General features: G+C 44.1%; 4 protein-coding genes across 4 annotated transcripts; 2 read left to right on the top strand and 2 right to left on the bottom strand.

The window, feature by feature from the left end:
• Positions 1–45: 45 nt before the first annotated feature.
• O0I10_000835 (uncharacterized protein) lies at positions 46–859 on the bottom strand (the record flags this gene model as incomplete). The annotated part of the gene is made up of 5 exons (XM_058480938.1): positions 46–106; positions 178–257; positions 317–442; positions 561–697; positions 850–859. 5 exons carry the CDS (start codon positions 857–859, stop codon positions 46–48), a joined length of 414 nt encoding a protein of 137 aa, XP_058348502.1.
• Positions 860–1676: 817 nt separating this feature from the next.
• Positions 1677–2986, top strand: O0I10_000834 (nicotinate (nicotinamide) nucleotide adenylyltransferase; the record flags this gene model as incomplete). Its single annotated transcript, XM_058480937.1, has 7 exons — positions 1677–1797; positions 1872–1949; positions 2069–2338; positions 2402–2490; positions 2553–2654; positions 2714–2772; positions 2842–2986. The coding sequence occupies 7 exons, from the start codon at positions 1677–1679 to the stop codon at positions 2984–2986; spliced, it is 864 nt and encodes a 287-aa protein (XP_058348501.1).
• Positions 2987–3875: 889 nt separating this feature from the next.
• O0I10_000833 (uncharacterized protein) lies at positions 3876–5738 on the bottom strand (the record flags this gene model as incomplete). The annotated part of the gene is made up of 1 exon (XM_058480936.1): positions 3876–5738. One exon carries the CDS (start codon positions 5736–5738, stop codon positions 3876–3878), a length of 1863 nt encoding a protein of 620 aa, XP_058348500.1.
• Positions 5739–10327: 4589 nt separating this feature from the next.
• O0I10_000832 (uncharacterized protein) lies at positions 10328–12761 on the top strand (the record flags this gene model as incomplete). The annotated part of the gene is made up of 3 exons (XM_058480935.1): positions 10328–10411; positions 10738–11503; positions 11581–12761. 3 exons carry the CDS (start codon positions 10328–10330, stop codon positions 12759–12761), a joined length of 2031 nt encoding a protein of 676 aa, XP_058348499.1.
• Positions 12762–14136: the final 1375 nt, after the last annotated feature.

Genomic DNA, 14136 nt, shown 5'->3' with positions numbered 1-14136 from the left:
AAGGTGGGGTTGGATGACATTGTGTTTCTTCTTCTTCTCTACCCGCTATTGAAAGTTGGTACCTTCTGGAGGCTGGGGTAACTTACGACCGACCGTGGCCATTTCTCTAAAAGAGAGAGAGAGCGAGCATTCAATCTTTTTGTCCCATCATTGAACTTTTGATAATAATAACACTACCTCCTCAATTCCAAAAGAATGGTCTCCAAGGTGGATGAACGACGCCACTGAGCAAGGCATGGCAAGCGATTCTTTTCAACCTATGTACGCCAACATCATTAGCAACAACAACCATCTCATGGAATAGGTACATACGTACCTTGCCATCTTGTGGATTCACACTGGGGATGTTAATGCGAGATACAAACTGCACCGTAGGAGGAGCATCAGGATAATCGTCACCACAATAAATGGTCAAGCTGTAGATGCGGTTTTCATGGACTGACTAGACACAAAAGTGGTGTAGTAGTAGTAGTAGTAGTAGAAGAAGACCCTTGATCCTGTGAGTTGTCATCGTCGTCGTTGTCACCCATGACCATCATGCATCATCTTTTTGGGCTTACGTGAGGAGGTCCGAGAATAGTAGCGTGCCACCTATGCATAAGCAAGTCGTCGTCCGCCAACCCATAGCTGCAAGTGCCATCGCCAATCCCCTTTTCGCCTTTCTCCAATTCTTCAAGGAGTCGAAAATTACGTGGAACTAGTTACCAATAGTGCCATGAGCTCATTGTCAACGCGTATGAATAAAGGGCATGTCGCTCATCTTTGACTTGAACATGGTGTACACCCAATGATAATAAAAAGGGGGCGATTTTCTAAAGGAGAGACGAAGGAAAAGAAAGAATAGTATACCTTCTGCCATAATTCAATATAGAGTGCACACTGGGTGGAATAAAGAAAGAAGCGTGTGCGTGTGTGTGTGGCTCCTGCACATTGAACATGCACTTGCTGAGTTTTTCGTTACAGAAAGGGAGATCATTTGGCATTATGCACTTGCATGTTACAGGATGGCGCTTTGGATGGAATCTACTACCTACGCACTATTCATTCCAGGAAGCAGTTCACATAGCCATGATGTCTTTTGAAATGTGCTACATAAGAAATAGGGGGAAACTTATGCACCATCACCATCATCATAATGCAATCTATTGCAATCCTTGGATAACCTATGATGCTTCTTAGCAAACTACCATCTGACTAAGAGTCAGCAGAGCACGTCGTACTTGCATGATGGCCATGGAATGTGTATGAATGAGATTAAGATTCAACGCAAGTCTAATTGATGGTGTGGAATCATTCAAATCGATATACACAACTTGTTGTTGTCACCATTCCTCTACCAGTACAATGTCGTTTATGACAAATAAAGAATGACCATTGGTGTATTGGAGGATTTTGTTCATAAATAGGATACAGAAATCTTGTGTCAATAGGCACGTGTAACATAGCAACATTATCTAGTAAATCATGCTAACATAAGCGTTTGGTTTGTCATCATCCAGATCTTATCAATGATGCGAGCTTGCTTTCAGAGTCAGCGACCAAAGGGCAAGGGCACATCTTCACATTCTGATTCTCGTTCACTTCCCGTTTCTTTCCCGGTCTTTTTCCAACGCGCCCTAATCCTCCTCCAACCAACAACCCATCGACACACAAAGAGAGAGAAAAAGAAGCCTGTCATGAGCACAAACAATACACCATCACCCTCTCCAGATCGCCCTTCACAACAACCCGATCGTGCTGACGGCTTTGACGACGATTATGTCTTTCCACGCCATTACTTGCCAGAGGTCATGCAAGGTACGGTGCGTGTGTATACACACATGACTGGATAGCTATATACAAGTATCAATGATTAACTCTTATTATGGTAGACGATAGCAAGACACCTCTTGTACTCGTAGCTTGTGGTTCATTCTCACCCATTACGTATCTTCACTTAAGGATGTTTGGTAAGTGATGGTGATGGTGATGTTGGTGGTTGTAGTGGTGGTGGTTGTCGTAATGTGTGTGTGCGTTTGTGCAATACATGATCTATCGGATGAGTCATCCTAATGGACAACCAATATAGAAATGGCACAAGATCACTTCAAGGAGCGAAACGAATATGAACTGCTGGCAGGCTACTATTCCCCTGTATCCGATGCCTACATGAAAGAAGGTCTAGCCAAGGCAAAGCATCGCGTCAAAATGTGCACTCTTGCTGTCGAGACAACATCCGACTGGCTCATGGTCGATTCTTGGGAACCACGACAAACCACCTATCAACGTACCGCTGTCGTTTTGGATCACTTTGATCATGAACTCAATGTTGTCGGAGGAGGTATCCGAACCAAGTCCGGTAAGTGTAAATTGAATTCAATTGCAACTTCGATGTCTTATATGTGTATATCAAATGAATTAGGCGAGCAACGCAAAATAAGGATCATGCTTCTGGCAGGCGGTGACCTAATTGCATCATTCGGCCATCCTGGTGTATGGGCTCCAAAGGATGTAAGTTACCATCATGAAAACGTATGTAGAAATTGCACTAAACGGCATTGTTGTTGTTCTAGTTACATCACATTGTGGGTCACTATGGATCTGTTATTATCGAAAGGACGGGCACAGACGTATTTGGATTCTTGTTATCGCATGATATCCTTTATCAGCATAGAGTAAGTAGGCAAATCATGTTAATGGATGCGTTCATGCAATGCTAATCGTTGGTTTGTAGATGAATGTCACAGTCATCAAGCAGCTCATTCACAATGATATCAGCTCCACAAAGATCAGGTAATTGGATGGATGGAAATGTGGTAAAAAGGAGGAGGAGCAAGCAATCTTACAAGGTTGGGAAATTAGACTTTTTGTCAAGCGGGGGATGTCCATCAAGTATCTACTTCCCAATCCTGTCATCGATTACATTCACGAGCATGGTTTATATCTCCCATCACCACCAGCACCACCATCATCATCAACATCCACCGATGAACCCGCTGCTTCATGATAGGAGGATATTATTATACATTCGCCAAACCTTGTACCAGTATTATTTATACATACACATATTCTTTATCAACGGTGACACACACACACACACACACACACACACACGCCACCCTATATCGTTTTTTTCGTTTCATCAGAATAGACAACAAAAAAGGAGAAAAAAAAGAGCGGATACCGTGCATCTTTCCTTGTTCTCATTTGACAGCAGAAGTACACTGCCACTTTTTCAATTTGCATGGATGAATGTGATTTGCTTAGAATAAGGTTCATTTGGGAGAGAGAAGGACATATATGAGATGAGGAGAAGGAGTAGGCTGTAGTACACCAAAACAACATTTTCATTATCACCCACTAATTTCCATGAATGTTCTTGAAGTGGTGGTTGTGGTGGGGGCCCAACTCGAAATGGAAGCATGTCAACGGGTGCTTGGATCCGAGCCATTCCTCTCGCAACCCCCTTACTATGGATTTTCTTCTGTGCGCATCTACCAACAAGCAAGGGGTGTAGGATGTATGTACACATGATAGGGTTAGTTTGACTATTTTGAGCATCCACCAAGAGGTTGGCCTTGCTCAGGGCACATGCACATGTACAATTAAAAGGAGAATGGGATGACAAAGAAAGTAAAGAGAGAAAGAACAGCGTTCTTTTTATTATTGATTGATGACAATGGTACCAGTTTTTTAGTCTATGTCTAAACCGTACAATATCCATGAAACAACAAAAACATCCAATGTTGGGGTAAGTTGAGGATGTTGATAAGAAACAATATATGGCAAATAATGAGAGGAGTGAAAAGAGAGAGATAGAGGGGGGAGGTTGTTATGTGTTTGTGGATGATAATGACATGTTGGGGAGGAAGGGGTGGTACTAGGAACAAGATAAATCAAGAAGATGAAACATGGGAATTATCAGCAGGTGGATGTTGTTGTGGACTTAAAGAAGAGGATGGATCAACACCAGCAGGCGATGTGGATGAGGATGGAACACCAGCTATAGGTGGTGGTGGTGGTGGATTGGATGATGCTGCTCCAGTGGTTACGGCGGATGAATCCCATGCTGGTGCTGCTACCGAATGATGATGATGACTTGTGGTGGCTGCACTGCTATTGAGTTGATGCTCAAGCATTGACATGTCATGTAAAATAGCGAGAATTCGATGCATGTAGGCTCTTGAGGCTTCGAGTTGTATGGCGGCATATATCTTGACGAGGTCACGACCAATCTCTTGCAGCAAATGACGATCTTGAGACTGCCGCACTTGAGCATTTGCAACCACATCCTCATAAAATTGACGTCCACGGCGACAAAAATGACCACACAAGCTAGGGATGGATACACTTGCAAAGCGTACCATCTCGGGGTATTGTACCTCTTGAACATAATTTTGCATCACTTGCTGCTCATTCCCATTATCCTCATCCTCACTCATTGCTGCTTGTGTTGGCGGTGGTGGTGGTGGATGTGTAAAAGCATCTCGAAGTCGCATGATAGGGGATGATCGTCGTCGTCGTCGTTTTACAAGACCCAAAAACACTGGATGGTATGGATGACGCACCTTGAGTAAATCTGGCCATTCCCATGGTGATGGCACAAAAGATGGCATTGGCATGTCTTCAATGGCATTAGCATCTTGGATGTACAATAAAGATGACGTGCCTCTCAGAGGCAATTGTTGTTGTTGTTGACGTTGACGATCGACATCGAGGCTGCTAACATCGTCATGTTGATTCGATATGGATGATGATGATGAAGGTGAACGCTGTTGTTGATGTGGCTGTGCATGATCATCGTCTTCATCATCGTTTGTTAAAGCCGTGGCTGTGGTGGTGGTAGGATGATGATGACCAAAGTAGATTTGATGTTGAAGTCTCCTTAATTTTTCAGCGAGTAAGGATAGCTGAGCAAGTTGAATTTGTGCTTCAATTTGTGCCAAGTTATGCTGCGCATTCTGGGCAAATACCGAAGCAAATCGATCACAAATACCAGCAACCACATCCATTTGTTCTTGTCGAGTGAGTTTGCTGCAATCAAATACGACATGTCGAGTGCCAATCGCCTTGCGTCCCAATCCCAGCTGACAGTAATTGTGTCGATCCACCATGACCACATAGGCACCATTCTTGAGCTCGTAATTCACCAACAAGGCTGTTAACAACCGCTCCATTTGATGTCGTGATGCTTGTTGTTGTCCTCCACCAACACCACCACCATGGGTGCCATTGCCATCCGTATTACCTGATTTGGAGCGACGATAATTTCGACTCAATAGCCTTTCCATGATACCATCACCACCACTTGATTTCCATGCTTTGCGTAAGCTATCAAGTTTGTCAAACAATTGCGATAGGTTGCCTTGTTCCTTGGCTTTGAGTTCAAATGCTTGGCTGAGATGATGCCAATCAGCCGTTAATTGCTGAGCCATCCCATCCGGTAAAGGTCGTAATCGCCGTTGTTGACATGCCTCTTGATAATACTCGAGCATCTCGATACACACACGCATCAACGATTGACGTAATGCTTCGCTGTTGGGTCCTGAACGAAATCCTGTTGCTGGGGAAGCGGTGTTGCGGATTTGCTGGATTGTGTGTCGTACCCGCTGAAGTTGTTGCTGAGTAGCGACTCGTTGCTCAAGGAGAAACCGATGTTGGGCATCAGAGCAAAAGCTATCGAGTAATGTCTCGAGCTCTCGTGAAAGATCATCGAGGGTTGCAATCGTTACTTGGTGCTCCAATGGGATATCTGACATTTGGTGGTATAGTGGAAGGGGTTGGATGGCGGTATTTATATATATAGGTATGATGTCGCAGACAATGGCTGATGCGGGCGTATGGTGTGTGCGCGTATACGTGCGTATGGGTGCGTTTTAGGGCAAGTGAATGAAAGAGAGAGAAAAGCTTGTGTGCGAGAGGGAAAAAGGTAAAAAGGATTAGGGGAAAGGGGAGCAGAATATGATATAGAGAAAGAAGAAAGGGGGTAACTACTAGAATCGACAAGTACAAGTTGAAAGAAACCAAAGAATGGAGCAAGAGGGGGAAAGAAAGAGAGAAAAAAGTTGTCTGTAGAAACGTTTCTTTGATTTAAGGAATGGAGGAAAGAAAGAAGCAAGGCTTTTTAAAAAAAGGAACGCCACACCCGCTCTAAAAAAAAGTTGTTAAAGATGAGTGGGATGTGGGATATGTGTTGTGTGCCCAAAGAAGAAGGGAACAAAAACATCGGCATGCTCCGACTAGACCAAAAGAGCCCAAAATGCATGAGGCGAAACGAGGCGTGATGGTTGCGAAAAGATAAAGTGCGAGAACAAGGATGCACAGTGCAAGGTAGGATAGGGGAACACTGCTCTCAAAGCGGGCCACACGTACGCACATAGTTGCATCTAGTAAGCCGACTTTCCCGCCAAACAACAATGGTGTTTCTCTCGTGCTGGCTTGTTTGTGTCCCCGCTCACATCTCAACCTTGCCCTATCTGGTGGGCCATCAGCACATCTCTGGGGGGTGTATAAAGGGGTTGATGGTGTGTAAGGATCATGTGTGTATTTGTGATCATTGTATATCAGCACATTGTCTTAAATACTGACAAGAGAGCACATTATTCATGCATGAACAAAGAAACAAATGGGCAAAACGCCGTTTTCGTCATGCCGCGTCAACTAAAATAATACATGTTCACCATCGATCCCATTCCAGGCTTTTCTTTGTTACACTGTGTGCGACATCTATCACCAACCCAAATACGCAACCCATCATGCTTGTGCTTGCGTGATACGGAGTTGACGCTTGTAATTGACGATGTTGGATTGGGGGAAAATGAGGGGGTTGCTCTACTTGAGTGATGGAAACAATGCCAAAAGTACATGGATATTGGCTGGAAAGGGAGAAGGAGGTAAAGGAAAAGAAAGAAAGGGCATTACTACCTTGTTCACATACACACACTTCACCCTTCAGGAGAGCCAACAAACGAAAGAGAGAGTGTGAGAGAGAGCATAAAGAATGTGATCCACTCCCAACAAGAGCTAAACACATATACTTTTACCTCCTCGCCCCTTACACACTCCACCATTGCAACAACCCGTTCTTGCATATCCCTTTTGCATGAATAATCATGCGGATGTACATGGATCACAGCAACAAGGCGCAGCACACCTGCAGCGGAAAACAACAACCTGCCGATGCTGCTGCTGCTAGTTGTAGTAGTGCAACGTGCTGGTGGTATCAAGTTGTTCAATGGTGATAGCCCACTTGTCATCATTATTACGGGTAATGGGTGTGTATATGTGTTGGGTGGTACACACATTTCGGATCCCAGTTCCCCGTTATTCTGTTATGTATGCTTGTTGGTGCAGGTACACCCGACACTCGTCAGATTTGTGTTGCCAGGTCGCAAGGTCGTTAAATTCTTGCTCACAAACCTTATTTGGCTATCGGTTGCCAAGCGGCACACAACTTTTTGTTTTCTACTCATCACACCTTTTTATCACATCACTTGTTGTATGGGAAAAGCGGATGCGTTTGAGATGTTGATATAATGGCAGTTTCAGTGGCGCTTGGCTGTTGTCTTCGTTTCACACACAGACCACCCTTACATGCACACACATATACAAAACAACAACAAACATAGGCACATCATCCTTTTTTTCTTTGTCTCGGTTGTTTCTATTTTATCTCGGATTTCACCACCACATGCAAAAAAAAAAGTGTGCTGTAAGCGATAAACTCAAACCTTCTCGGAAGAACCGGTTACTGGATATCACTGCAAGGTTTACATCGACAAACGATAGGTTTTTTGGGGGTTGCTTGATGTAGACGTTGTTATGTGTCGGGCTGAGGAGGATGAAAAAAAACCTGTTCCATGCAAAGTGCCATTTTTGACACTTGCTGAGTACATGTGGCACACCTAACAGGCGTTTTTTTGCAATCATATGCAAAAGGCGTTTGTCGGACATGATGCCAACAATCTATCATCATGACGACTTTGATCAAGGCAAAATGGAGAAACATGCAATAGGGTATGTGACACGATATACCACAGGCTTTCTTGTGCTCCATGTGCCACCCAAAGGGAGAGGCGCGCGCGAATCGAGCAGCAGCAAGCAGTAGTAGTAAGCATAAAAAGGGACCTGGATTATATGTAAATGTATGATGAATGAATCCATTTGCTCGCATCGTGTTTTTGTGTATCGTGTTGAGATAAAAAAAAACCAGTTTTAGACAGCACGTTTGCTTATTCTCGTCGTCAGGTGCTGTTGTTGATGATCCATCTTGCATAAATTTGTCGTCACTCTTCTTCTTTCTCTCTCTCCTCAGGTACACCATGCGCAATGCTGCAAGCTGCATCATCCCCCCGCATAAACAAAACACGCATCATGCGCCACTCAACTGATTTTTGTTTATTTGAGAACGATCACCTTCTTTTTTGCCTATATTTGTTATTACCATGCACGCGAAAATGTACCTGCACACACACAAAGCAGCGTGTCTACATAGACTATTTTACCATGGACATCATCGTCATCATTATGCTGATCATGTAAAGCATTTGGCAGTGTACATATGCAATTACACCCCTAGGATAGGTCGCCTGGATCGGCAAACGCCAAGGAAACATCCCTCCCAAGCTGCTTACATATGCATGGAATAGGAGAAACAGGCACTATAATAGCGACGTTGAGGCGGTATATAGGTGTTGTATGTGCGTGTGTTATGTAGCTGCTGCTGTTGCTGCCATCCACGTTGAAGATGAGGGATGATCCATTTATCCCCTTCTCCTTGCATATAATGTAACCATGATAGTAGAAGATGGGAGAACAAAAATCGACATCATCATCATCATCAACATCGTTGCTTGACAAAGTGCGATACATAAAATGGGATGTTGCAAGCATTCATTCATAATGCCAAATGGCGAATGCACGTGATTTTGTTTCTATTTACAGCCTTTACCATGCTTCTGGGTCGGTCAAGGGAATCACTGTTTGGGATAACACAACCACTAGGGTCGCACCCATGGTAGATCGTGCCTTTCAAATGGGATCCTTTTTGCTAGGCATGTGCAAACATTGTTGCCGTGAAATTCTCACAAGCTGTAAAATGATAGCGTGATGATAACGAAAAATTGATTGTCATAGGACTTTCATGCTGTACTTGGCAATCTGTCTATATCGGTGTCAGGTACCCGACTCCATTTATGCATGCAATTTGCAGTCTTTTCGATCACACATCTATAACATAGGAATAAAGGCGAGCAATAGGAGAAGGTATCTGTGGCAAGCAAAGAGTGCAGTAAATGAAAAAGAAAGAGGCAGGCTGATCAATGATCAGCCGATGGGCTTGTGTGGTGTTGATGTTGTGGCTTGATGTTACCCATTTGTCAACTATAATTTGACACGTGTTTCTAATCCTGGGTGGGTGGGTGCCATGAATTTTCTGGTGCTGCTGCTGCTGCACCCTGGTATTGGTGCTGCACCACCAAACAAAATAATGCTCAGCATATGAGGATGACGAGAAAAAGAACAAGAGAAATGGTGGTGAGCTGCAAGACCCATTTGATTGATTGTTGCAAGATTGTCCAATTAAAAATGCCAGGCAATCAATCACATGCAGGGACGGTCAACTCAATAATGACAGCTTGTCACTTTATTGTTGGGAAGATTCTTAGCCCGCCATTGTCATCTGCTTCTTCTTGTGTGCAGCTCGGTAAAAAGAAAAAGGCACATGATGATGCAAGGACACCCACCCATCCAACACTCTCTACGTGTTGCCATTCGATTTCACGAGCCGCTAGCTGTTGAGATGAGTACAATAAAAACCGGTGAACGAATGATGGTCTCGGTCTTTTGCCTGTTTTGCAGTTGCTTCTCCTTTTTCATCCTAATTGCACGTTCTTTGGGATCTGTCTCCACACACATTCATCCATACACATACACGCACACTCACACTCAGCCTTTCTTTTATTAGTAACAGCATCCTCACTGCCAAGCAATTTTTCTCTTTTTCTCTTCTTTTCCAACATACCTTTGTCGTATACAAACAACAAAACACAGCTTCATCCAACAAACAAGCACGCATACCGCAACCTATACACACCCCGCCCGTTCCTTCCCTTTACACCATCAACATTCGCAACACTTGTTCACCATCCTTTCATCCGACGGGCTTGACATCCTATTAATCATTGTGCTTTCTCCATCGTTCCTTTGAGAAGCTGCATTTTCAACAACCACCAACCAACCCCCTTCCATACTATTATACGACGTGCCTAATCTCTCGCTCCTTTGTACACCATCGCATTACAACCACCAAAAATTACTATCTCTCTATCTCGACACACACACAAACAACATGATGAACGAATTTAATACTGAACCTGTTACATTCCATCACAACTCGTCGCTGGTCGCCGATGAAAAGATGATGCTTAATCAGGTAAGCGAACGTGACAATAAGAGAAGAAGGGTGGTGATTAGAAAAGGGAGAAGCTGGGTGATGATCAAAGAGAGAGGGAGGGAAGAATAGGGATCATTTTTGTCATGTCGTACACGAAGGTCCCTTTTCCAAACACAAAAATGCCATGTGTGAGTTTGTGTATGTGTGTGTGCTGCATATCATTTTTGTGGTTCCGGGATCCTCTCTTTCACTCTCTTACACACAATGTGTGTCAAAGTCAAACCTTGTTTTCTCTCTCCCCCTTTCCTCTTTCACTCATTTTTCTCTTTTTCTTCTTGTTAATGTAACTTTTCTTCTTTTGACAGCACCCGTCGTATTACGTGGGTCAAAACAACAACACTGGCGAGGATTGCATCGATATGATTGAAGTCCCTCAGAATCTCGGTCCAGAGCAAGAAAGCTACGAGTTTCCATCAAAGGCTCGCTTGCAACAACTCGCCGTGTTTTACAATGACAACGACACTGATTCCTTCTTTGACGAATCGTCATTCACCAACACCTCCACTTCTTCATTGACAATGTATGGCGATGAACAAGACGATGACGATGACGACGACGCGTTGGAATCGTTGTATAAGAGGTGTCAGTCGCCAAGACGACAAGAGTTTGAAGATGATCAATTGGATCGATTCTTTCATTCCATGTCCTTCAAGAGCAATTGGGAACAAGAAGAAGACGATGAGATGATGGAAGGTGTATTAGCTGACGATGGGCGTCTGTCACCGCTGCAGCTACCTGCACAGGTGACCAATCCCGGTAACAGCATCATGCACAATCACGGCAGTGGCGTTCCGAGATGTACCGATCAAGATGAGGATGATGATTACCTACGCCGTATTTGCCATCAACGCCGCCCAAGAGAAGAGTCTTGTGATTCCACAGCTACTGTCACTCAAGCTATCTCTCGAGCTAACACCACATCCACTACTGCTGGTGCTGGTGCTGGTGCAAGTACTACTATCGTGGCACCTTCTTCATTTCTTTCCGATCACCATCACCACCACCACCATTTGGGTCGCGTTCAAGAAGAAGAGGATGATGATTACGAGGATGATTATTGGTATGAACAAGGTATGTCATTAAGGGAAAACAAGAGGGGTTGTTCATTCTACATTCAAGGTGTAACTCATCGTTTTCTTTACATGCAGAGTGGCTTCAACGACCACGAGAACGTTTTGGATCTTCCGATGATGATTCTTCAAACTTGCCAGTCTATTGCAGTGAGGCCGAGTTGATTCATCCAAACGATTTACAGCAACATCAACATCGATATGAACGTCGCATGGATAGTAATGGCAGCAGCTTGTTGACGGATGACTCTCGCATTGTTCTTGTTCGCCTTGGCACAAAGAATATCACTGTTATCGAGCGTTGCTCATCCACGGGTACCACTCGCACTGATGAAGGATACGATGATCGTCTTGATGATGAAAAGGAGAATGATGGTTTGGGTATGCTTGAATCGACATCCACCTTTTTACCCTTATCCGAGCAAGAACAAGAGTATTTGATGCACAGCGATATCTTGCGTACAGCTGCAGCCGTCAAGATTCAAGCTGTTTGGCGGGGCTATTATCATCGCAAAACCATGCAACAAGGCAAGCTTCAACCCGCACAACGCATGATGGTTGATGTGGTGCGCTTATGTGGACATGTGCATCGACGACAAATGACACGAGTGCAAGAACGGCTTGAAGATGTTGAAACACACTTGCAAGAAGAGACGGCCATGCGAATTGCATTTGAAAAGGCAATGGAGGATATGACTATCTTGGTGGATGAGCAACAACAGACCTTGCATGAACGACTTGAGCAGGAAATCAGCGTACGACAATCCTATGAGGAGCAAATTGAAGCTACAGCAGCCCAAATCAAACCTCTCGAAGCACGATTACGACAAGAAAGTCATGCTAGGGATAGGCTTGAATCCATGATGGCGCATGTTCTTGAAGAAATGCATGAGCTTAAATCCAGCAGGCAACGTGAAGTGGAAGCAAGACGACAACTTCAAGCTGAGCTTGATGATGCACGACGTGAAATTGCTATTCTCAGCAAGAGAAGTACAACACCCACCACTCGTCCTCCATCTTCGGTAGCAGGCAACATTCGTACCGGTCTCACTGTTCATGCTGGCACTCGGAGTATCTCATCCGCTGCAGCACGTAAAAGTGTTGCACGACCATCATCAACAACCATGCAGCAGTATTCGACCATTCGTAGCAGGACACCAGCAGCAACACCTTCTCCTACAACTACTTCAAGACGTACAATCTCTCGAATGTCCACAATGCGTCCTTCGTCCACCACCACCATGTCGCGTAAAAGATAGATAGAAAGTATTATCATTCATCCCAATTCATCCTCCCCCACACTACTCCCCACCCCTTATTTTTCATAATAGATTCCCCCATCCTTTTTATTATTATTTTATTTTACCCATTTGATGATATCAATCAACCTTCCGTTCTTCTCCTCCTCCTCCTCATTCATCATCATCACACCCATATAGTTCTTATAGAACTTGTTTTTTTCATAGTACATCTCTTAAAGTAATCTCACCTCCCACCCCTTCTCCTTCATCATAAACAACCCTTTTTTTGCCACCAATTGGGTGATCAAATGATATGAGCAGGTGTTCTTTATCGCTTCTCTCCTATTCTCGGATATAAGTTGCATCAATGGCCATTGGCGGCGGAGTAGGCTGACAATGTCATGCGGCCGATTGTTCTTGTGTTACATGCATATGTGTTGGGTGAGAACGAGAAAGGAGTATGCTGTCAACAAGCCCATTCATAAAAAAAGATGATGATGAAACAATCAACTATACAAGAGACATCCATATTACTGTGGTTTTATATAGGTAATGGTTCGTGCTATCGGTGACACATACACGCATGCATATGTCGGGTGTCTCTTTTCACACACGACGTTGCATCCGAGGAAAGTTTTTTTCTTTATAAAAGTGAATGTACAAGATGCGTGTGTATTTACTATCGCTCCTGCTTTATCCTATTGGCACTCCTTGGTTGGATGTATATAACCACGCGGTGGGCGTATGCGTGCTATAGAAACACATCTGCACCATCATCACCGCCACCGGGGCACTTTGCATGTTCTAGAGCCGAGCAACAACCATGGCAGCAAAGAAACCTACACACACACACATACACACGTATAGATAATAAACTTTACGTTTAAAAAAGTGTGGATCTGTTTTGGGAGAGGCTGAGAAAAAAAGGGGGGTTAGATGTAATGTTGATGTTATAGACGACGAGTGGGATGATTTCTGCAGCCAATGTATTTATAACGATCATCATTGACCATAAGCTTTGGGTGTGCCATTTCCTCTCTCTCGTATCGGTGTGAGTGCGTACATATATGGACTATCCCATCTCCTTAGTAAAACAAAAGGCAATCCAAGGAGATGCAGGAGACTCGTGAAGCCCGCCATGATGAATGCAACCACCACCCATTCACCACACACAACTGTCTATAAAATCCCTCATTGTTGACCCCGCATACCGATGCCTGCTGTCTCTTTCCTTTCTTTTCCTTTCTCTTTTTTTTTCTTGCTCTCTCTTCTCTCTCTCTCTCTCATACACACGCACACATTTGCATTCGCCTATTCAACAGCCATGCAGCAACAGCAGCAGCAGCAGCGCGTTAGCCTACATCGGGGTAGCTCTTGTCCATCTTTACTCGCC

Source organism: Lichtheimia ornata (genome assembly GCF_029851405.1).
Source record: "Lichtheimia ornata isolate CBS 291.66 chromosome Unknown scaffold00002, whole genome shotgun sequence".
NCBI classification, from domain to species: domain Eukaryota; kingdom Fungi; phylum Mucoromycota; class Mucoromycetes; order Mucorales; family Lichtheimiaceae; genus Lichtheimia; species Lichtheimia ornata.
The sequence above is the reverse complement of the archived record's forward strand: the minus strand, read 5'-3'. Positions and strand labels throughout refer to the sequence as shown.